At 52.0% G+C, this 24,708-nt stretch overlaps 2 protein-coding genes across 4 annotated transcripts in view; one reads left to right on the forward strand and one right to left on the reverse strand.

Moving 5' to 3' along the window:
• Positions 1–24,708, forward strand: part of LOC117218833 (uncharacterized) — a 37,241-nt gene that overhangs the window by 5,646 nt on the left and 6,887 nt on the right. For all 3 annotated transcript variants that reach the window (XM_076521067.1, XM_076521068.1, XM_033467513.2), the window contains 2 exons: positions 50–159; positions 23,954–24,276. In XM_076521067.1, the coding sequence (XP_076377182.1) occupies positions 50–159; positions 23,954–24,276 (433 nt within the window). The remainder of the gene's footprint in view (positions 1–49; positions 160–23,953; positions 24,277–24,708) is intronic.
• Positions 497–3,476, reverse strand: sud1 (Prolyl 3-hydroxylase sud1). Its single transcript, XM_033467508.2, has 2 exons — positions 3,179–3,476; positions 497–3,052 (listed from the first exon to the last, which is right to left on the reverse strand). Exon 2 carries the CDS (start codon positions 2,515–2,517, stop codon positions 688–690), a length of 1,830 nt encoding a protein of 609 aa, XP_033323399.2. The 5' UTR covers positions 2,518–3,052; positions 3,179–3,476; the 3' UTR covers positions 497–687.

The raw sequence follows: 24,708 nt of genomic DNA on the forward strand, positions 1-24,708 counted from the left end.
CCCGCGATACTTCTGTTGTTGTACTCTATCCGAGTGTTTTGCGTGTCAGGTTACCACGAAAGTCGTTAAACATGACGAAGCGAGCGAGGATGAGGGATCGTCCCGTCCCAGGATAGAAGTGCAGCATCTGGAAACCGAATCGAATAACTCCACCAAATCGTAAGCCTGCCATTTTGTTTCTCCCACTTTGCGTTCGTACCTATTTCTTCTCTAGACTCGGAGAGCTTCCCTTTGCACCGTAAAAAAAAAAACGTAGACACTTCCGATATCCACGCATGCACCCGGATTGTCCCTCCGCCTCCTCGGATTGCACCCAGCTAACGTACTCCTAAGGGATAGCCATGTACGACACCCAATAAACGACTGAGAATGTTTTGTGCACTGTGGTTTTCTTAAAGTAGCACGAGTATATAATCCCTCTCTCGATCGTTTCCCCTAGGACAGTTCTGATTTAGAAATGGGATCGTATCGGGGTAACATTGAAATGCGATCACAGTTTCGAACTCTAGCGTTTAATAACTTAATTCCATCTTTGATTCCGATTAGACAATAATAGAGCTAGAGAAATATGTTGGTGTCCGGCGATAAATACTGACAATTTTTATTAATACGAATACTATGATACATTTACCGTGGGAACGTAGCTTGGTCGCGATTCATTGTACAATACCCAACTAGCCGGTCGAATTATTCGTAATATGTACAGATCAGATTGTAGAAGTAACCCGGACAGTAATGGTTCACGTATTTGTGGACGCGACAGATGCCATGGTTTTTGTACACCAGGCACAGGTGGTTGTTCTTAATAGGTACGTGGATCAGCGCTCCGTCCTGTTCTCTCGGGTTCACGTAGTCTATCGTGTCCTCTGGGGGCACTTGATTCGTATGGAATTGAATTATCGCGTCCAGAGCGGACGAGTTCAAATCGTCTATCTCGTCCTCGCGTTCGCTGTATTCGGGACTGTAGTCCAGACGATCCGACAAGTAGTCCCCGATATCCGACACGTCCGATTCGTCGCTGTCTATTAACCTGGCCAATCTCTGCGACGGAAGATTCTCCAATTTCGGCGGTGAATACCGCAGAAACAAGTTCTTCTTTTTCGGTCGAGAGGACTTACCCTTCCGGATCGCCTTGAGCAAGTCTTCCTCGTTGATATCCTCGTCTTCCCTATTGCTCCCCGGACTAGTATGACGCGACCCTTCTTGACTGTCCTTGCTTTTACTGCTCTTGCTGCTTTTGCTGCTCCTCGGAGTGTCCAGCGGATCGTCCGGTCGTTCGTAGTTCTGATTCACGCTTCCGCTGCTCGATTTTTTGTCATTACCCGAGACAGCCGACTCGGTTGGGGACCCGGTCTTATCCCATATCAGCGTGTAACAGCCCTTGGACCATCTCTGCAACTCGATCGTCATCTTCGGCTTCATAGCTTCTCTCTCCGATACGAGATCCAGGTCCGTGTAGTCCTTCAGCAATTTGAACATGGAAATCGACTTGAACATGTTGTAGAACTGTTTCAGAAGCTCGGGTAAGCTCTCTTCGTCCGCTATTTCGTAGTTTCGGGTGTCCGCTGGTCCAACCTTCTCCCACACGACCGCATCCGACATCAAGTCCGTCACTAGCTTCTCGTAGACATCGTCTTTCAAAAAGTTGGACAAAAATGTATACGACTCCTGTTCGATGTCGTGTTGAATCTCCTTAACGATACCGGAGAATAAGTAACAAGTTGTTATCCAATCGTCAAGTACGATTTCGGTGTCCTCTGGTTCTATGTAATTTGGTTCGATCTCTACTCTTTGAGGCCTGACAAGACCTGCGGCAGTCTCTTTCAAATTACCATGAAACCAGCCATTGATGCTCCAACGTGACTTGTCCGGAGAAGTTACTTCGGCTACTTGATGGTAGGAGATATCTACAACTTCGAAGAAAACAAGAGAATTGTATTCCGGTACAAGAGATTTTACAACGTTTCTGGGTAATCCATTTTCATCGGTGTCGAATAAATCCAGAGCTCCTCCGTCCTCCACGGTCCAATCCTTGGAAAGGTACAGTATGAAAGCGATTCTTCTGTCACCCATGTTGTCGTCGTGGCACAACAAGTAGTCTGTATCGGAATAGCACGAGCTGGACATAGATATTTTTTTGTTGAGCTGTATCTTGGTGTTCTGTTCCAACCATGATGCCAAATCTGTTTGAAAGGTTTCGAACAAGAACTTTATATTTTTGGTATCCACGCTGGCCAAATCGCTGGTCTGCTCGAACTGGTACAAATCTATACTGTTTCTTCTACTCTTCACGTCTAGCAATTCATTTTTTATCTCTTCCATGTAGTCTTCGCTGCAGAGAAAATTAGAAATTTTGCATATCCTAAAGGGTTTAGATATTACTTCCAGATCGTCTTTCTTAACGTCGCTGAAATTGTGCCAGTGCTCGCAAAAGAGTTTCTGAAACTCGGAAGTGTAGACATGATTCGAGATAATGGAATGTTTAAGTTTCTTTATTTCTGGTTCTTCCTCAGCCATAACTTTCCGTGGTCCTTGTATCGACAATCGAGTATTGCAGCTCGTGTTCCTTATGCTATCAGTCTTTTCGCGATCTAGCTACCATGCATACATTAATAGTACATGTCCCTGTTTAATCGACTTATTAAAAGTAGCTTCTACAAATTGACAGGATGCTAAAAACTAGATTACATTTTCCTTCTATCTAAATACATAGATATGCGTCGTTGCACGTGTCTCTTTATGAAAACATCGTCTGTAGATTAAAAATCGTATTCACGAAATAAAAAGAAAAGCAACATACGAGAGATTAGTGTCGCTCAAAATATCATCCTGTAAGGTTATCTCTTTTCGGAACGATTTACACGTGCGCTCGGTGATTGGCAATTTCTTCTCTGCGTTCTTTTCCATTCAGTAGAAAAGCGGGTCTTGTTCTTTTCGCATTGTGTCGTTCCATAAACAGAGATATCGTTGGTTCCCCGGATACGATCAGGCTGCGCTTGTTTCTCTATCTTCGTACACGCGGCCCACGTGGTCAGTCCGAGCCGCACGTGTTCTGAAAGCAGTCGGTCGAAAAATCCGATTAATACGATCACGATGGATTTCGCGATCGTTTTTCCACTGGAAAAATGAACGAGCTTGCTCGCGAATAAGAAATGTCACTCGCACGACAACTACGTACCAGAGGAATTGCACGTGCGTCCAAATTTAGAGAACTAGGTCCGTGGTTCCATGTCACCTCGTAGTTGCAGTCTGCCCAGGGACAGCTACTACCGCTGGCGAAAACGTCGATTCGATCGAAGCCAGGGACGTCGCGAATTATTCGCGAACCCCGTTCGCCGCGTTGCTAGCGCTATCAACCGCACGGAATTACGCAACACGTTTTCCCGTCTTACGAAAATATCTTTCCGTTCAATTCAATCTTCGACCAACTCTACTTCCGAACAAAATAATTATCCGAAATATATCTTGCACCACTTAGATTTGCGATCGGATAATTTTTCGGTACAATTTTTCCTAGTAATCTGTGGTTCCTAGAACTTGATTAATTTTATGACAAACCGTACAAAGAGACGAGACAAAGGGAAAACAGAAACTATCGCTCGACGAATATCTTCTGTTTTCATAAAAAAAATGTAACGAAATTTTTTCATCGAATTTGCTGTGTTTCATAATATTCTTCGGGTATCGCGATTTTTTACTTGAATTCTGTGATTGTCAGTTGCAAAAAATGTATTTATCATAGAAATCCACGATCTAGTTATAAAATTTCACCCTATTTCAATTTGAAACAAAAATTTTGTAAAGGATAACAGAAAAGCGTTTCTATACGATAAACATCTCTATAGATGGCTATTTAACGATCTACGATATACGAAGTTGCATATATATTCGATGAAACACGGCAAAGGATAGAAACATGAAAATTACGTAAGGATCGGTGCATGCGTCGAGGTTGGCAGTTTTGGCGCGTTTGAATTGTCCCGCGGTTGGCGGCGCTCTCGATTCGGCGATCGACCGCGGCGCGGCGTTCGAATAGCTCGTGTCAAGATGGCGGCAGCAGTAGTTCACGTTTGACGGGTGCCGTTGGTTGCATGGAAATTCGGGGCACACCCTGACCGTTAAAATTGCCGAGAGTGTGAGATCGTCGCGTCGAATGCTCGATCCTCGTGAAATCCTGGAGTGAAGAACCGATCGCGGATCCTGGAACCGGGCAGCGAGCAACAACAGCCGCGCATACGTGAGTAACCGAATCAAACACGCTGCTGCTGCTCGACAACCCACACGGCAACGGCGTGTCACAAGTTCTCCCGATCCTTTATTTCACGGGTTCCTTTTCGGATTCCGGCTACCTGTCAGTGTTCGCCACCTTTTCCCTTGACGGGGCTGCAGAGGCGCGCGCGCGCGCCTGCCTTCCGATTTATCGCGCGACGAGTTGTTACGTCGGATCCCAACGGTTCCTACAGGCGACTTTAATCGCTCGCGGTTTTCATCGTACACGTATCGATCAGTCGCACGACAAATCCCGTCGTAATCCATCAGGATTCTGGACGCGACGGCAGAAAAAGGTATTCGTACACCGCCGACTTTTGCTTTCACCTGTTCACGCTATTTTCTATGCGTCAGAATCGTGTCAGGCTGTCTCTCGGATCTCTTGTAAATAGATTGGCCGATGTAAATAGTCCTTAGCCTTGTTTCTCGCCGAAGACTGCATCCTTGATCGAGGACGTCGGGAAGTGAGAATAAAAGTCACTAGAGAGAGGTCGTTTCAGGGGGTAGCTTCGTCGCTGCCGAGGTCCTTTTCGTTAATTTCGAATGAAATATAGATCGCGAAAGCATTTCGGTTTCGGTTTATTGCCTAAAATTGAACAGGATGTGATCCCTGCATCAGGACCGATCGTGCCGAAAACGTTTGATCAATGGTCTTCGGTTGGATTTTTTAAGGGGTTACTTTGCAAGGCGCGACCACCGCGTTCGACCGACTGTGCAGTTTCATTTATGTACAAAGTCTGACAAATCGTTACGTGTACAGGAAAAACTGCGTTAAATCGCAACGTTTCCGGCCCATAAAAATCATGCGTCGCCTGCACGTCTGACACTCGAATATACATATGTATATTCGCATTTTCTTGCTCGCCTTAATCGCTCACATTCCATCGTTTCCTCGGGCGTTATTAGTTCGTAAGAAACTAGGCTGCGGAACGTTGTTCGTAGCCCTTAAAAATTGTTCTTTGTCGCGTGATCGATAGAAAGACCGAGGAGTGGGGGTGACGTAACTATAAACAAAGAAAATCTGCAGTCTACCGTTCGATCCTTTCGGGTCCGTTGGAAAATGTGGACGTAAAATGTGTCGTACACGCATCGCGATATATGTACTTGTAATTAGATAGACTTTATCGTCGTCCTTATTATTATTGCGGCGCAGGGGTGGGGTCCCGCGATCAAATTCGACGAGGTGAACACGGTCGGCGAGGACACCTCGGGTAGCCCCTCAGTCATCTTTTGTTTGTGTCGGGAGCACGTTGTGCCCGATAGGTGCCCCGAGTACAGTGTCGATCGACGAAATCCTTCGTTTTCCCGTCGATCCTCGAGGACTCCTTCGACGTCGGCGCGTCCCGTTTCCTCGGGATTCCTCGTCGAGCCATAGTCGGCCTTGAACCGGACTCTTGCTGGCCTACTGCCGACGATTATGGCGTGAAGGAGCTTTCGAATTTTCAAATCTCTTCCTCTCTCTCTCTCTTTCTGGCTCTCGCGATCGTCCCTGGAGAACGCAGGTGAGTCTGCTGGAATACATTAGCATCCTCTGTACCTTTTTATCGAAACGTTTCTGCGGATGCACGCCACGGTTTCCATCACGCAGGACCCATTTTGTGTTTCTCGATACTACGTGCCCTAATACCAGGATAATCTCCTACGTGACAACGTTTCCAAACAACGTCTCGAGCGTGGATACAGTAATGTCTCCCTAACTGACGCTCGGATTGTGCAGAAAAATGGACTATTTGGGACGATTATCCGAGCCTTGCGGCTCGTTTTTATAATCATTGACAATTCGTAACTGTAAAAACGAACCGCAAGGGTCGAATAATCGATTAGTGAATAAGTCAATTAGAGAGACATTAGCGTATGTCGTCGGAGTTGGTGGATGGTCCCGGTAATAATTTTTGTGCAAGTTCTCGTCGTAGCGTGCTCGTTATTTTGTACATGTACATACGGTGAACGTTGGCGGTGGGTATTTGAAGGAATTAACAAAAGAAAAGCGACTTAAGCTGGTACGATTTGTCTGTGCTTTATCGTGCTTCGTGCATTTTACATGCGTCCCGAACGTAAAATATCAATAATGTCACATTTGAAAGTAAAATTCCCCACGTTTTACGCGATTCCTACTACGCGGGTATCGTCGACACTCGTTTCCGACCATAAGTGGCTATCGATTGCCAAAGGGAGCAACGTCTCTCCCACGTCGTAGCGTGTTTTTCTTCGGCGACTTCGTCGCGTTTCCGTGTTCAGTAACGATCGACGACTATGTATCTCTAAATACGAAAGAAAAACGTAGCGAGACCGCGTCATTTCAAGCTTCGGAGGAGCTTCGAAACGAAACGAAAGCTCGCGTGCCTACGTGACGATCGTCGCGTGCACCGCCAGGAAATTCTCCTTAAACGGAAAACACACGAGTTGCCTTGAATCGCGCTCCATTAAAAATGCACGCGATATTAAGCTCGAGAAGGTCTTGAAACCCGCGTAGCTTCCAGCTGGAAGGGAGCTTTCGAAACGACGGGAATTTCCGACGCGCGCGGCCCTTAATTAATTAAACCGTCCTCGCGGTTCCTCTTTCAAACTTGGAGATTCTACCTGACGTTGAACGAAACGACACAGGCGCGTACACGATTTTCGAGAATGACCCGATCGATTTCGAATCGATTGGAAAGGGTAGCGAGGAATGTCCGCGGTTCCGCGTAGGTCCGATTCGCCTTCGACGACGAACGACGTAGGTCATTCCCCCTTTTTTCTTCTTCGACGACGGAATACCATCGACGAGATGCCAAGTGGCTCGTTTAACGATTACGCCACTCGAACCACTAACAATAACCGGCGTCGGTCGTGGCATTAAGGTGTCCTATACCAAAGCTTAAACCGGGGGCAATCTGTCCATTAATGTTGCCGTGCAAACGGATCCTTTTACACCGTTCTTCGCTCGCTCGACACCTCGGTCGGCCTTCTCGGAACGGACCTTTTATCCTGGCTCGAGAAGGCCCCGACGACTTCTCCTATCGCGGTGTCGCGGGTCTCCTCGGGGATCCATTTGTAGATCTATTCCGGGCCACGTGAAACGTTTGGGCCGCGCGGCGCGGTTTGTTTTGATCGAACGGAACCCGGATCGGGATCGTTCGGCGAGCAGAGCGACGTGCCCGACTCGCGGCGAGACACCTGGTAGAAACCGTGGCTCTCTCGGACCGTTACGCCGTTTCCTCGACGCGGAAAGAAGCGATCTATTCCTCTTATCCGTGTCGCTGAATTTTGCACGCGCGCAGGATCTTCCCACAAAACTGGATCACCGAATACAAAACCGGCGGGATTCAATTATAATATCGCGTGACCGGTACAATTATTCCCGCGCGAAACCTGTTACATAGCATCGCGGTCGTATACGGCGTTAACGTTCCAGTTATCGACCTTACGAGATCGTTTTTACTCCGATCGGTCGGATTAATTCGATTCGCCGGACACGTTCCGACCGGGCCGCAAGAAACCGCCGTGTCACGCGGCCGGAACGATTTCGTAATGGCATTTAATCGCCGGTTTTGATCGCGATCGTGGCGAACGCCGATCGGATCCGGCGCGTAATCGCGCGCGGAAAGTTTTTCGAAAGGACTGCGCCGCGCCGCGGGGATTGGTAAAAATTTTGCACGCGCCGCGGAGCATCCGGGACGGCACCGCGGATCGTCGGAGAGCCGTTCGCTCGGATCGCCGGGGAACGACAATACTAATTTCGTAAGGACGTGGAACGGCGACACGCTCGAATACTTCGTCGTCGACCGGCGCAAAATATGCCGACCGTGTTTTTCTTCTTTCCTGCTGCACGCAAGGACAGAGCCTCGCTATCCGCGCGAACTCGTTTTTTAACGGGTTCAGCCGACTAGTATTGGAAATGGGTGTAGAATGAAACGCACGCTGCCGCGTATATGTACTTTCTGCTTGAAAGATGCCTTTATTTCGCGGCGAGCATCTAGGCACGCTTTTTAACCCGACGAATCTTCAGCTACCGACTGACTTTGGGAACCCCGGAAAGAAAACAGCGATCCCCGCCGCGTATCTTTCTGCACTGTTATGGTCGGGCCCGTAATCCCAGCCTTGAGATCGTCACGTTCGATGCTTTCTTATCTTTATTCGACTCGCTATCTCCGTTCGATGTAACCGACGCCTTTGTTTTGTTATTGGAAAAATGGTCGTTTATCCGTATATGTAATTACATTAAATTGAATCGAATTGAATTGAATTAAATATTTTTTAATCGAGAGCCAATACCGAGAACATCGATTTGCTCTCGCTCCCGGACCATAAGTTCGTGCAGTTACGTATCGATAATCCAATAAGCAGAATCCGCGCGCAAGCGATCCGCTTAAAAAGCAAACGGCTCGCCGCTATCGGGCCCACTTGAGCAGACCGTGATTTTTCGCGGGAGCATTTGCTTGACGAAGTTGCGGTATAATTGCACCGGAATCCGCGTACGGCATGGTTAGTAGAGTGCGACGCGATCGAAGCGAGTCGGTCGGCATTGTCAAACGAATTTCATGGGTGGTCCGAGAAAAGACCATCTTGGCCCAATTGTCTCGCCGATAGCCGAGGCGCGCGCGCGCTCGTCCTTGCTTTTACTTCCTACGGAGGCACTCTACTTTTCATCGTGATTATCGGTCGCTTGGACTCGCTCGGAGACGCTCGGACTCGCTGCGAAAGCAAATCTCCCCGGAAAAAGTAGAACGTCGAACTCCCGCCGGCTTGTTTTCATGTTCTCGCAATGATGCAAGCCGATCGATCCCCGCCGATTAACATTCGACGTACGTGCGGCGAGAATCGATTCCACGATCGGACGAGCTTGGATCGCCGTCCTCGTTCCACTCGCCTGCTCGATCGAGCGTCGCGTGCAACCGGCGAAAGAATGCAGTCGCCCGCGAGGAAACGGATACGTTTCCCACAATTCTCCGCGACTATTTCGAGAACGAGTCCCGGCGACACCGGGAATGAAAAATTGAATCTTGCGGTGTCAGGCGCGGCGAACCCGCCGACTTTCGTGTCCTCCTCCTCCTCCTGTACTCGTTGCCCACCTGAGTTAAATGTTCGAACACGCGGAATATTTCCGAGTAATGGAGTCACTCGAGCAGTAGGTCACATCGCGCGGCTGCTTTGAATTCGATTTTCCCTTGTCGCGCCGCGCCGCGACGTCCAGCTCGACGCGACTACTCGGCATTCTTCCGCGGCGAACTTTCCAACGTCGAGCGTTTCTTCGAGAGCCTCGCGTTAAAAAATTCGCTTCGCGAATTCCTCGGTTCCCCTGCAATCCATCCGGGCGCGTTTAAATGCTCGAACAAATATCCGAGAGTCACGCTTGTCGTGACGCAACCGTAGGATTGTATCTTAATGTCGATCAACGACCGAAACGACACGCAACTCTCAATTCCACGTTACATATATCGGCACCGCTCGCGAGGTAGCGTCTTTATCGTTCGAGACGATAACCGAATCGATGCGCCGATAAGAGTGCGATATAACAAAACTCTCTCGCAGCTGCGGCATTCTCTCGATCCGCTCGTTCCGTTCGCGACGTGTGCTCGCTGCGTAATTCCGTGGCCATGCGACTCCATCTCGGCGGCTTCGCGATCGTACACGACCGGTTCAAACGATTCGAACAGCTGTGGCTTTCGTGACGGCGCAGTCTCGTTCGCTTTGGCTTCTCTTTCCAGCAAGCGCGTCTTCCTTCGGTCCTTTCGCTACGAAACGTTGCGGTGACCGCGCGGAATCCGCTTCTCTGGAATCCCGGTCGTTCTTATCTCGTCCGCGGCAACGTATCTCCATATCTAGAGGATCGAGGGTGCAATTATAATTTGCGCGAGTCCCACGGAGGACAAGGGGACAAAGGTGTCCCGCGAAGAGCGCCTCGATGGCACGCGACATCGCGAGACCGCCTCAGGAAGCGGCCAATTACTCTCGCGAGCGCAACCGGAAGTCCTCACGGTCCCTGCAGCGAAGATGCATTGGGAAACTGCAACGGTGTCCCAGCGGCGCGAGGCCGCGAGAAACGTTTGTTCCATCTATCGCGACCCGTTCCGCGCTCCGAGTCTCCCGACCTCGATCACCGAGAACACCTTTCCGCTTTTTGCCGTGTTTTTTCAAAGATCTCGGATGTTCTTTCTCCAACGTCCTCTTCGCGCGGAATAGAAACTACGAGACAACGGCCTCCACCCCGAGCAGCGTATACAGGGTATCCAATAATTATGTTAGCACCGGGAAAAGGGAGATTCCCGAGATCATTTGAAGTAACTTTTTCCTCAGCGAAAATGCAATCCGTGGCTTCGTTTGCGAGTTATTTGCGAAAAACGGTGACCAATGAGGGGCGAGAGATCAGCTGGCGCGAGGCAGCCGTGCCAATGGGCGGAACTGGGCTTCGACCGCTGGTTGGCATAGTCTGTAGATACTCTATGATGAAGCGTATACCACTGGTGGCCTTTGCTTTAGAGACTTAGATATAGAGACACCGCAAAGAAACCAGAAACATTAAGTTGCATAGCAGATGCATAGGAGACAGACTTAAGAATAATAATAAAAAACTATAATGAACTGTTAATTTTAGCGATATTTTTAGCACAAGTAATCATAACACTTACAAAAAATCAATCTACACTGGCATCCCAATCTATCAGGAAATCCATCCTACTAGTCTCAGTAACTGGTCCAAAATTTTGCTATCGACCTAGGGGGACCAGTTACTGAGACTAGTAGGATGGATTTCCAGACAGATCCCAAAAATCCCGAAAATGAATTCTACTAGTCTCAGTAACTGGTCCGAAATTTTGCTATCGACCTAGGGGGACCAGTTACTGAGACTAGTAGGATGGATTTCCGGACAGATCCAAAAATCTCGAAAATCAATTCCACTAGTCTCAGTAACTGGTCCCTCTAGGTCGATAGCAAAATTTTGAACCAGTTACTGAGACTAGTAGAATTCATTTTTCGGATTTTTGTCATCTCTTCAGAAATCAATTCCACTAGTCTCAGTAACTGGTCCACCTAGGCCCATAGCAAAATTTCGCGAGGCGACCGAGCCAATGAGCGAAAGCGGGCTTCCTTCGCTCCTTGAAGTGTCCGCCTCGCGCCAGCCGATCTCGCTTCTGATTGGTCAGCGTTTTTCGTCGATAACTCGTAAACGAAGCCACGGATTGCATTTCCGCTAAGGAAAAAGTTACTCGAAATGACCTCGAGATCACCCCTTTCCGGGTGTCGACGCAATTACGGGACACCCTGTAGAAACACGCTCGGCCAGAACGCGCGCCTATTCTTCTTTTGTCGAGACCGGGGTCCGTTTTGTGAGAAACGTCGCGCCTACCGGTTCTGGAGCCCGGGCGATCGATAAAAGGGGACCGAGAACCACGGATCGTTTGCTGGCCAACCCAGAAACGGATCGACGATTTTCTGCCTGAGATTTCTCAGCTGGCTAACTTCGCCGGTTGCTTACCTGTTGGCCGGTGACGTCAATCGAACGAAACGGATATACATACACGTGCGCGAACGTCCAGAGTCGAAGCGTGGTAGCCATTTTCGATCCGTATTGCGCGTCTCCTGGCTGCATCGCGAATCGATCGCTTCGACGGCAAACACCGAGGTGAAACTCTGTTATCGCTTCGCGTCTCGAGGGTTCGAGAACAGGATCGGAGGGATCCGAATGGAGTTTAATCGAGCCGGAGGGCTCCATTAACGGTAGCCAGTTCGGCGCCCGAAGGCGGCTCTTGTTCTCCTTTCGCGGCGCAACTATTCGATTAAAAGAACATCGGGGATTATCGACGTGGCCGTGGGGCTCGCCCCATGGATTCGACGATGAGAGAAACGGCAGGATCGCGTGAACGCGTTCCATTTGTGCGATATTTGTTCGTCGTCGGAGGAGAAGGATGCCGTCGCCGACGGCGCGCCGGTGCGCTACTTAACGACGGGATAACGGCGAGCCGATTAAGCGGACGAGATAGCGGGATAACCCCGTTCGCGTTTATCTGTTGCCGGGTTATTGGCCGAACAGGGGAGGAGAGGAAGAACCCCTCTCTACGACGAGAGCCCTCGATTTCGTGCGGCGATCGGTATCCGAGCACGAGCAACTCGAGTGCGCGAACGCCGCGTCGTCGCATCGGCTATTGCAACGGCCACGCGATCGCTCTCGTCGACACCTGCTTCATCGCGAGTCAATTAAGAGCGAGATGCGGTCGATTTTACGAGCACCGAGGATCCTTCCTGTGTTTTTAACTTCCGTCCGATCGGCTCCCATCGGACAGCTCGAGTGGGATGCGTCGAGGGTCGACGCGCCCCATCGAACGGATCAGGCACCATAGAATTGAAAATACCCTCCCGCGCCAGGATTCCTGGATCTGCCCGCGGTCCGGACACCCCATAGAGACCACGGGACCCCTCGATACGCGGGATCAATCGCGATTCAACACGGGACGTCGCCGTAACAGGATCGCCGGGTGGTTATTGTCGAGCGAAACGGGGGACGCGGGGAGAGTCCCCCGGGGCACGACACCGTGCGATTTCGTGGCCGCTCGCCGGATTAATATCTGGAACGTAACAGGTTCTTTTATGGTGACCCCTTCGCTCCCGCCTCGTCGTATAATTTATCGCATTCGCGTGGGCGTGCCATACGGTCGCGACTCGCGACGCACCGGCAACCTGCGTTCCGAGTCGCTTTCCCTTTTTCGGAAATCCGGTTCCCCGCTTTCCTCCCCCGTTTCGGGGACCCGGCCGGGGAACCTGAGGACAAAAGCAACCGCGGAAAGCTCTCCGAGCTAGCTCTCCGGCCGAAAAATTCGCGAGCAACTGCACCCAGCGTCGCGAAACCACCCCCTCGTCTCAATTGCAATTTTCTTATCGCGCCACAGCGAGACACTGCCATAAGTTGCAGCGCTATACGAGAGTCCCTGCAATTTATCCTATCTTGTTAGAGCGAAACCGTGTTAAAGGATGCCGTGTTCTAAGAGAGAGATAACCTGTACTTGTTTCTCTTTATTAACTTTTATTGAATTTTCAATCGCGAACTTCCGACCGCGATGAATCCAAATCCTGTCGACCAGGATTTATCGAGCCGATCATTGATCGTAGTTTCGCGTATTCCTCGTGCCGCGATTCGATTTTCGCGTCGTTCTCCCCGCGCGGATCTTTTTCCGCAGCTGCGTCGCAGCTGGCATTATTGAGTCGCGCACCTCGCGCGAGTATCGGGTTCGTCGCGTCGCAACGGATCAGTACCGAGCTAATGAACGTTGGTTAAGCGTGCCTCGGGGAGCGGCGATTCAGGCAACGTCGGTCGTAATTTATGAACGGAGATTGTTCTATTCTGGACCGGTCGCGGAGCTTGTAATTGCGTTCGCCAGCCTTGCCAGCTTTTGTTCCGCCGTCTCTCGGGCACAACCACCTGTGCGAACCGTGCGGCCGATAGGACCGTCGATCCTCGAACCGTCTCCTCGCGTTCCCGCTGAATTTTAAACAGCCTGGCCTAGATAATCCATCGCTCGTGGCCGTTTCTCAAGGCGACAGCGATCGCTCGCAGTCCATGCGGACGGTAAATATTGGAACAATGCGTTTGCCGCGGCACGGAACGTTTGATTCCGCCGTCGCGCGACAACGGCGAGCAAAAGCAACGCGGTCTCGCAGTCTCTCATTCATAACGAGCGATCCTCGCCGAGCGTCGCGTAGGTAAATATACGCGTATATCTGCTCGCACGCAACTTGAAAATGGCACCGGCGATCGTGTCACCGTTGTTCCTCGCATCGATGACTCACGGTGACGCATAGCGAACGCTCATTCATTTTTCCATAAGTCGCGGACAAGGAATGCGCGCGATCCTTCTCCAGCGACTTCCATTCTGTCCTCCGACTGGCTAGCTACTTTTTCAATCGTTTCTCTAGGCTTCGATTACGAGACCGAAGCGCCGAAAACGTGTTCCTTTCGGCGCGAGTTTTCGGCGGCCGTTGTCCGCTCGTTGTCTCGATTCTGGGTCGCGAGCGCAAGCAAGCCCACGCTCAATTTATGCACGTTCCTATCAGAGGCTGGAAGCCGGCTCCAATTGACTCTAATTTTTCGAGTATGCCCATTAAAACGAATCCCGGAGAGTCTGGCCGCGAGTCCGGCCGAAGAATCGTCGGGGCCGACGATTAAATTGCAAACGCGACGCCGATTAAAACGTCCGTTTCCCGCCTTCGCCGAAAGCGGCTCGCTCTCGGTCGTCGCAGAAAGTGAAAATAACGTTCGCGCGGGCCCCGCATACTATCCGACGCGATTTCCAAATCTGACTGTCTCTCCGAGAGAGTCGACCCTTCCGGCCGAATAAACGCGGATTTATCTCTTCCCACCGCCCACGCCCACCGCAGGAATTTATGCGCCGCCATTGGAAATCAAAGTCCGCCGATGGCGAATTTATTCGCCGTTTCAGCGAATCGGAAGGCGGCGGTTCGAATCCCAGCCGGGTTTTAGCACCGATAAAAATCCGCGTAAACGTAATCCGGGGAAGGGAAAACGAGAACTTTTTGGCGTTTTTATTTCGCGACGGAGAGACGGAGTGTCTAGACGCAGAGTCGAAAATGGTGCTTCTTCCGAACTGTTATACGTTTTCAGGATCTTACTATTGACTTTTTTATCTGCCAATAAGATCTCTCGAGTTTACGCCAGGGTTGGGCGATTCTTTCGAAGCGATCGATTCCGAATGGCAACGTCAGAGATGGATTCGCCGGAAGATCGAAACGCGAAACATCGATTCTTTGGAAATTGATTCAAAGAGAACTCTCGTTTGCGAGTGAATAAATAAATAAACGAGCGAGAAATAGCTAGCAGCGGTTAACGGAACCAGAAAACGAAAATTGGCAAGGTCTGTGCATTTTATCGCCGCGGATGAGCGTGGTCTCCGGGCAGATAACGCGTTCCCCGCAGCCTGTTAAGCGCTATTTATAGGCAATTTTCAATTCCCGCGACAAGCCATTGTCACGGTCTCCTGCGCGGGCAGCTCGTAGGAAGAGGTATCCGTCGGTGGAAGCCGAACGAGCGGAAACTCCGTGGCCGAGGTGAAAGTCCGCTAATGAATTCGCCGGAATCAAGGAGAACCCCAACGCCGCCGCGTCGCGCCGCGCCGCACCGCGCCGCGTTCGGGCCGTTTCCGCGTTTTGTGCCCTGGAAAGCCGCTCGCCCGCAGCGGAAGCGTTCAATTCCTCGTTCGCGAGGAATACCAGTCGCGGGTACTCTCGTGATTGATCCGTCAGTGTCGGCCGCGTCTGCTTCTTCTGCCCGGGGATGCCTTATCAAGGCGTCCGCTCGGAATTGTTATTCCCGACGCGCCTCGAAACAATGCTTGCGATTTCCGCGCGTGTGCTGCTTCATTAGAATCATTTAGGCGGCGTTGCCGGACGCTCCCGAGCGTCGGGATCGCCGCGAACTCGACTGGCCAAGGGCTTCTTGAAAATGCATCGAGTGCTCGCCCTTCCTCCTCTGTTCGTCGTGATCCAGGGATGACCGAGGCGATCGCAGTCGCGAGACTTTCCCTCTCGTTCCGCAGCGATCGCGGCGCCGCGGTTCGATGACGGAAAACGGTATACGGGCGCCTCGGACTTTCTCGGCGGGTCGACCGCGGGGATCGATTAATCCCGGCACGGACGAAAACAGGGGAAAAAAGCGGTTCTGAAAGCGGTCTACGGGGACCGGCCCCGTCGGTTCTCCTAATTTAGCTGACACAATTTTTCCCGGCCGGTCGTCGCGACGCCGCGCGTTTCCCTTTTCGTCGTTGCCGTCGCCGCCGCCATCGTCGTCGTCGTCGTCGTCGTCGTCGTCGTCGTTGTCGACGACGCGACACAGGGAGAGTGAGAGAGAGAGAGACGCGCGGGCTTGAGAGCGTATGGTTCAAATGTCAGGCTGCTTTATTTTCGTTTATATATAGAAACGAGAGAGTTCAGCCGGTGTCACTTACCCCTGGCGGCTACCGCGGCACTCTCGGCCCTCCGATCATTTCTCCAAAAAAGAAGGACCGCGTGGCGTCTCTCGACGAAAGCTCCGTCGCGCTTTCTTTCGATCGGATCCGCGAGAAAACTGTGCGGCCGACGGCATTCGTTTCTCACCGAGAGATTTAACGCTGACGGAAATGTTGCCGCGACGAGACTGCGATCCTCCTATACGATTTAATTTCGAACGAAAGTATGCATGTATGTATGTATGTATGTATACTAGGATTCTGGATCACGCTCGAACGATCCACGACGCGAGGGGAGCGCAGGCCGGGCTCGGCGAACGTGCAACCGGAAGATTGTCTTAATGCCGGTATTTAAACCGTGTCGCGGTGGCAGTGGCTCTCTATTTTAGGCCCGTCTCCCCTCGATTTACCGTTCATTTCGTAACTCAATATACTTTGCGACCTCTCTCGACCACTGCCGCTAGGGTAGAGTTACCTAGGGCCCGAGTGTCCTCTTCCGAGAGTCGCGTACTAGACGACCTCCTCCGCCGTTCCTCTCGCGAACGGAGTCGAGAATCTCTCGCCGATTAACCCTTTACACTCGAGCGGCGACTCTGGGGCGACGCTAAAAATTGCTACACTATTTTCAAAAGAATTTCCACGTTATTCAATTTGTCTCTTAATTCAATGAATTGTCAAATAATAGAAAATAGTCTCGAGTGCAAAGGGTTAACCCTCGAACGACGCACCATTCTCACGACTGTGCCATTCGCGATGTTTCCAACGATTCTGTGCTTTGTTCGACAAGTTTTCGAGAACGTGTTTTCCAAGATACAGCAAATTCTCCCTAATTTTATCTCAGCTTGAAGGATCTGCCACAATAATGGATAATTTGGGAAGAGGAGATGCGATTGTTCGAGCCTCGCGGCTCGCTTTTCCAGTCGCCCGATTGCCGACAACTATAAAAACGAGCCGCAATTAATTAGGGCGAATCAAGCCGCGGATCAATTAGGGAGAATTTCGAGTATTCTACGTGGACCTCTATTAGTCTTTCCGTTGTTCCCAGTGTCACAGCCATCTGTCTCATTTAATTGCCGAGAATTGTCTGATAGAAGGTGGCCATTTAAACGCACCGGGTCGCAGGAGACCCGCAGGCCGAGGAATCAACGGCGATTGAAATGACGCGGCGAATATCTCGCACGGCGCGCGATTCGTAATGGATCCGTCGCGGTGATTTGTTGCGTACATTCGGATTCAATCGCGGAGGATCGATCGGGGAGTGCTTTGTTCGCGGCCGGAGAAGAGGAATACTCTTCCGGCAGGTGGCACGACAATTAACGGCACTACCGACACCCGTGACTTCGCGGTTTCTCTCGGAATCTCCTCTCCGTTCCCGAAGACCTCGGTTTTCGTTCTCCGAGCTTGGCTCCGCGCGATTCGGTTCCGCGATCTTGGTCCGTTTCTCGGCCTTTACGGGTTTCCAACGGTTGCCTCGATTTCAAAGTCCGCCTGCTCACGGCGGGGAAAATAGTCGCGATCGGAAACGGGTTCTCGCGGTCGGGTGTCCACCTTGTTGAATGAAAAGAAGGATGGAGTAGGAGGGTAACGATAGAGCCCGACTTGCCGGAGAGCAAGGAACTCGGAAGACGGCTTGGCATGCCTGATAAGTTGGTATCTCCTTCGACGGGCACGCGATCCGCACGGTAATTCGCCTACAGGCTTTCCCATTTACAGGAGGACACGTCCGCGATACCGCGACACCTCGATACGCCGCGAACCGTTCGCGATCGAATGCGACACGAGTTTAGGCCTGGTCTCGAGTCGCCGACTTCGCGGAACGATCCGCGGAACGACCGATAGCTTATCGTGTCCGCCAGCCGGGTCATTAGACGAGATAAAGCCAGGAGTTGCGCGCCGTGGCTCGCGCGTTTCCTTGGAACAGCCGGTACGACCGACACAATGGCCACTGTTATTTTCTCAGCCGTAGTACTCCGTTTATTCACCGGGATTTCTGAATGAACCGCGGCGTCGAACGCGAGCCGGATGTCGGCGCGCGTCCCAACGCTCTTCAACCTCCGGCGGCTTCCAGAAAAACCTGAGGAGATGCCTGGCTGGCTCCTCGCCGTAAGTTTTTCCAAAGCCGCGAACGGATTTCCATCGCGACAGCCCGCTCGAGGATGATTATAGCCTGGCCCCGTCATCCGGGAACAGGCTGCAGCCGGGCTGCTGCGCCTCAAAAGAGCACTTTGAACATTGCCCCGTGCAATTTCCCGCGTCCGTCCAGCTGCGCCCTTAGAACCGGGGGGCTCTCTTCTCTTCTCGTCGCGCGACCGCGCCATATTGCATTCGAATTCATAGCCGCGCGCTTTCTGCATTCCCAGACGGCGGCTCTTGTTCCACGCTGGTCATGCGTGCGCCATGCTGGCTTTATTTATGTCGTTCGGGGAGTTTTTCGGTCAACGGGATGCATTCGTTTCGGGCGAAACGCGCTCGCCAAGAATTTTTACGAGTTCCACGGTGTTCCCTCGGCGACGACCGAGCCAGGGGCCAGCAGCGATTTTCGGGGAGGATCCTGGATTGTAGGGATGGGATCGAGTTCAATATATTAATCCACGAATTCGAATCTGTTTAAATAACCAAGCTTCGTTTTAAGGGTTTCGATTGTTAGGAAAATAATGTCTCAACGATTATACTTCGCTCTAAACCAGGGGCGGCCGAAGCGTAATGGTCGACCGCGTAATTATTCCTAGTTGGCCTTATGTTATCTTATGTTATCTGTGTTTATTTCAAATTTAGACATATTTCTGGCTTTTATATTACTATTTTTCACACATACGATGTTGGTAGATCGCCGCCTATAATTTAAAAGAAACAGGTCGCCCGTGGTGATCAAAAGATTGGCCACCCCTCTTCTAAACCTACCTAAATGACCTACGAATGCAGGTCATTTCGACTGGTTTCGCATTTCTTTATTTTGAAATAATCGACATTTACAGGAAGCGATTGAACTTGCAATGTACAGTAATGTCTCTGTAATTAACGCTCAGATTGCCCACAAAAATGGACAATTTTGGAAGAGGAGATACGATTGTTCGAGCCTTGTGGCTCGTTTTTTATGGTTATCGATTGTCAACTGTAAAAATGAGCTGCAAGGCTCGAATAATCGTATCTCCGCTTCCCAAATTGTCCATTTTTCTGCACAATCTGAGCGTCAGTTAGGGAGACATTAGTGTACTCGATTCCATCTCTAATGAATAGGCGATCACGGATAATCCTATACAACCTCGGCCGTCGTTCTCCCCTCGTACACCCCCTGTCGTTGGTTCGTTCTCGCTCTATTTCCGTGCGCGAGGAAACGGCTGGCAGTGATTTACGGGCTCGGTAATTGAAACCGACAAGGTTCCACACCGTGTCACGGACGAGGAGAAAGGGTTCCTCGCGGAAGAGGATCCCCAGTTTACGGAGCCGGTTTGGGGAATGTCGAGCTGGCGTTAACGACACCCTGTCAACCACGCGTCTCCGGAACTGGGACTTCCACGAGCAAATATTTAACGTCTCGGGCCCTCGAGCACCCGCGCGGCGCGGCTCCGACTCGCGTCGTAACACGGGTGTGGTCGGCGAGCTAAGCGTTTTCGCCTCGCCATTATCCTTCGAGACGCTTTGTTCCCGCACTTTGCCCTCCGCAGATTTTTCCAAAGTACTCGCGCGACAGCTCGTTCGGCTGTCTGAAAGGGTTGCTCGGGTCGCGGGCCAGCTTCGCGCGGCGCTATTACGCGGCCCATAAAAGCGGCCGCGCGAAGCAGCGACCGAAAAGAGCACGCGCCGCGGTTGTTAACCCTTTGGTCTCCTCCGGCGCTACTTTGCCGCTCTTACGAACGTGAAATCGAAAATACAAGCCTCTCTTTCGACAGCCCGGCTGCCGTGGAAGACACGCGCGTGCCGGACACGTGTTCCAACCGGCAACCCCGATATTTTTCCGGCCCTCTTCCGCCGCTAATGCCGCCGATTGCCAACACGCGCGCGAGACACCCTCTCTTTTCTCTCTTTTCTTCCCTTTTTCTCTGGCCCGCTGTTCGCCGGCTCGCCGCCATCGGACGTTTCATTGTCCGAGCAGCAGCATTGTTGGTCCCGTGAAAGGACATCGTTTCGAAGATTACGGGGGTTGGATTTGTCTGCGACGCTTCCGCGGCGTTCCCGTCGAGTAAATATTTCTTTCCCCCGGAGATTCGAGCTCCGAAAGGTCTTTAGACTGCAATTCGACGAGACGCAGATTCGAAAAAATACACAAACCTCCGGGGAAACTCCCCATTGGCGCGAGGAACGAGTGGTGCGCGCCCTCTCGGGCCAAGGAGGAGAGGAAGCGAGCGACTCGTGCGCTTTCGTGTGGTTTTTTGAGTGCTCCCAAAATATCCTGCTGCTCTCGGCAGAGCACGGGGAGAGATAAAGAGGGAGGACGTAGAAAGAGGGAGAGAGAGAGAGAGAGAGAGAGAGAGAGAGCCGGCCGCGGCGTGGACGAGATAGACAGAAAGAGAGAGACGAGATGGGAATGCCAGTCTTCGGTAACTAGTCATCCTAGCAACGTGGCTTCGCGAGTTCTTGCCGGTGACAAAGGTCGCCGAGAGAGGAACGAGAGGAGAGTCTTTGTGCGATCGGGCCCGATCGGCGCCGAGACACGCGTGCCACGCGCGGTTCGCGCTCGATCTTCTTCGCGAAGAATCCGCGAGGGTCGAAGTGGTGCTCGGAAAGTTCTTCTTCTCTCGAGAGAGAAAAGTTGATCCGTCCTCGGATCACGGCGAGAAACCGTGGCGGTGGCCGATAAATGGGCGATCCAAGGATCGAGCGGGGATAGCGACTGGAATAATATCGGTAGGGAAAGCCGGCGTCATCCCGGTGATATTAAGAAAAGCGGTCGGGAGGATGCCTCTGAAGATCGAGAGCGGCACCTACACGGTGAATCCGGTGGCGAAAAAGAACGTCTCGAAGTTCTTGCTTTGGAAACACTGGCGTAGGAGGTACGGCTGACTTTCTTCCAGTTTCAGTGTGCACGTGTCGTCGCGATCGGTTCGAGATCTCCTGCCGGCCGGAAATTAATGCACCGTGAAACCTTCTTTTTTTTTCTTCGCGAAGAACCGCCGCGGAGAACAGATCCTCGCGAATGCAACGGCCCGTTTCGTTCCATCACGAACGGTTTCACTGGGCCCGCGAGATATCGCCTTTCTCGCGACGGTTTCCAGCGCGCACCGGCTTAACCATCGTTAAGGACCCGCCGGTTAACGACGTTCAATTGGCATTCGGTCGAACGCGACGGTAACGCGTGTCCGACCACAATGCGCACCGCGATCCGCGGACATTGCACGCTGGACATTCGATACGCACGAGAGACACACGCAACGATGCACGCAACGACGCGACCGGATCGCGCGTCGTTGCACACGTTCGTTCGACATTTTCCAGAGGCCCCACGCCGTCATTCATTCCCACGCGTGTGCGTTCGCGCGACGATCGACGCCGCGATCACGATCGCGATCAGGATCTGGATCACGATCGAGCATGATACATACTCCGATCACCTTGCACTCTCTTCTCATACCACCGCTTGGTTGCACGCATCGCCCCTCTTCATCCGCGAAATCTGCGAACCTGCACTAGGCTGCACCTTGCACCGCGAGAGCAAACATGTAGAGCCTCGACGCGTCTCGGGACGCGTACGAGTCCCCGGGAATGCGAGGATAATGCGTTCGGAACGTGTGATTTGCCGTGTACGATACCGAGTGTGTAACTAACAGTCTAATCGGAACGACGCCAACCCCTCCCGGAGCCTTCGATCGGAGCAGCCGTCACCGTAGATCCGGTAACATCCGTAGATCTCTCCGTAGATCCCGAAATCCTTTGCCGCGGTCGATCGCGTGCCGCTTCGATCGAACGCTCTCTCCTCGAGGGGTAGCGCGATTGAATAATCACTGTAACAAAAGCATGGTCCTCCGAGTGCTCGAATGATCCGAAAAGTTTTATCAATTTATTTATGTATTTATTGGATATTGGGAAGTTGCCCATTAGTTATAAAATTACTAAGACAACAGCAGCTTTTTAAATGAATACGACGCGTAATCCGAGTACCCGGAGACCTCTACTAACAGCATCGTTTGTGAAAATTGTAAATTGTCCGACTGTGATGTGCGATCAATTAACGCTTATCGGGCGGGAACAGGATCGATCGATCGGTCGATCGGCCCGACGACAATGCCGATTCCTCTCCGCGCACGAGCATCGCCTCTCACGCCCCCGTAATGCATGCGATTATTCTTGAAAGGGGAAAAGAGACGGAGAGAGAGTGAGCTGCACTGGACCGATGCACCGGCTTGCACGCTGCCTTGTGATTGCGCGCGGCCGACTCGAACCTCGCGCGAATCTCTCCCACGATCGGCTCCGCGAACAATAATTTGGAGGCGTGTGCGACCAGCGAACGCGACAATTCGGAACGGACACGCGATTATTCCTCGAATCGTCGTAGAATCGGGGAACGGTTCGATTTCCGGCGCTGGTCGGCGGTCCAACAATGTTCGCTTCTCGAGAACAGAGAACGTGGAAGCTCGCGGCTTGTGTACATACACCAACGGACAGCGAATTTATTACGTCCGTCTGATCCGCGCTCTCCGTCCGATCGTAAAATTAGATCCCCGGAGGATGGATCGGTCCACGGTTGCTCGCTCTCTCGGTTCGTAGAGCCCGCAACGGACCACGCGCTTTTGTTCCGCGAATCGCGACGAAACAAGTGTTCGCTCGCGCGGGTTCGCGGCTCCCTCGGGGATCGTCGATTCCTTCGGTCGACTTCCCGCCGCGTTTTCTCCCGGACAAGTTAACGACGTCGCCGTGATAGATGTCAAAAGTCGCGCGGCGGTCGTTTCACCGGCGATTAAAAAGCAACGCGTGAAAGCGGAGAACGCGGGTACGCGCGGCGCCAGCTTCCAATTAACGTCCGCGAGGAAATCGATCCATCGTTTCCGTCAGCTGATCGTAACAGGGAACGAAACCGTCGGCGCCCGATTCGCACCGCTTTCCCGTGGCTCGCGTTCACCGGTTCGCTCGATCATTTGTCTCGATCATCGGGGCGAACGATCGAAGCGGCGGTGCTTCCCTCGTTCGCTGGATCTCGAGAGCCTCGACGATGGAGATGTTCGATTCGCCTTCGAGAGTATCGAAACCGAAGAACCGACTCTGCTGAAGTCGATGCGAGAAGGATCGACGCGGAAAACGATCGATCTTTCTCAACCCCTCGCGCCAAGATTTCCTTCGCAGCTACGCTCGCGTCGGACAGTATGTCAACGCCATTCGATAGCGGAATAACTTCTTCGAAATTTCTGCAAACGACTTGAACTTTGCTGAAGATTAAACGACGAATTTGGACCTTGCATTTTGGATTTGCGGATGATTCGTCCGTAGCGCGAATTCGCCGAACCAAAGCGATCGATTTGCTAAAGGATAGAACTAAAATCGAGCATCTCTATTCGACGATCGCCGGTAGACGCGTCGGATCCTGTGCTATTACAGGCGCATTCTAATCGAATCGGCTGTAAAAAAAACGTCCGTTCGTCGACCGATCCGCGCGGTCTAACGACGAGAATACGCGACGTGCCTCGAGGATGATGAATTTCGCGCGAGGTCCGCGCCGCGTCCGTTGTTCCCGTCAGTCGAAACCAGACGGGAGGGATGGACGGGGAGAGGGTGGCGGTTAAAAGAGAGAAACGCGGAACAAAAGAAACGCAACTCAACAGTGTGCACGAGGACCGCGGGGAGGAGGATCGTCGGCGAGCCAGCGGGCAAACACGCGGTGGCGGCGAGGTAGCGGGCTTGGAGGACGTCGGCGACTCCTGCGCCGCGACGCTGACGCCGTCGGTCCCAGGCGCCGGCGGCATCAGGTCGAATCGCCGCACCAGGCCGCTCTCCCTCGCGGTGCAACCTCTAAATTACCGTCGCCTCGATCCGGATCCGAAAATCACCGTCGGCATCGTGACCAGCCTGCATCCTAACATGACTAGCCAGGAGAGCATCGGCAGCTGCAGCCTGGACGTCGACCAGTCCGCGTCCGACCGATCAGGTTGGCTATCCCTCGATGTCTAGCGTTTTACAGGAGGCTGGGACCGACCGGAGACACCCGGCCGATCACGGACGCGAGCCTGCGGAAGCTGCTTTATAACCGTTTTGCAGGGTGTCTAGCGCGGATCCTGCGGACCTCGGCGCGCTCTCGTACGATATGGAGTTGTTCGCCAACGTTCCGCGTCGAGACGACTCTCTCGGGAACTGTCGGACGCGAGCGAAATTAAATTGTATTTGATCGAGCCGTAAGTTCGCTCCGTTTGCTTTTTCTCTTCTTTTTGCATTTTTTTTTTTAAATAGGAGGACGGATAATTTTGGGCATCGCGCCGATTGGACGTCTAGAACGCGCTCGATCTTCGAGACAAAAATGTTCTACACGAAATGTCCTACACTCGAATGCGTCGCAGAAAGTATAAACGTATTCGCGGCGCAC

The sequence above is a fragment of the Megalopta genalis genome, chromosome 4 (genome assembly GCF_051020955.1).
Source record: "Megalopta genalis isolate 19385.01 chromosome 4, iyMegGena1_principal, whole genome shotgun sequence".
Lineage (NCBI taxonomy): Eukaryota > Metazoa > Arthropoda > Insecta > Hymenoptera > Halictidae > Megalopta > Megalopta genalis.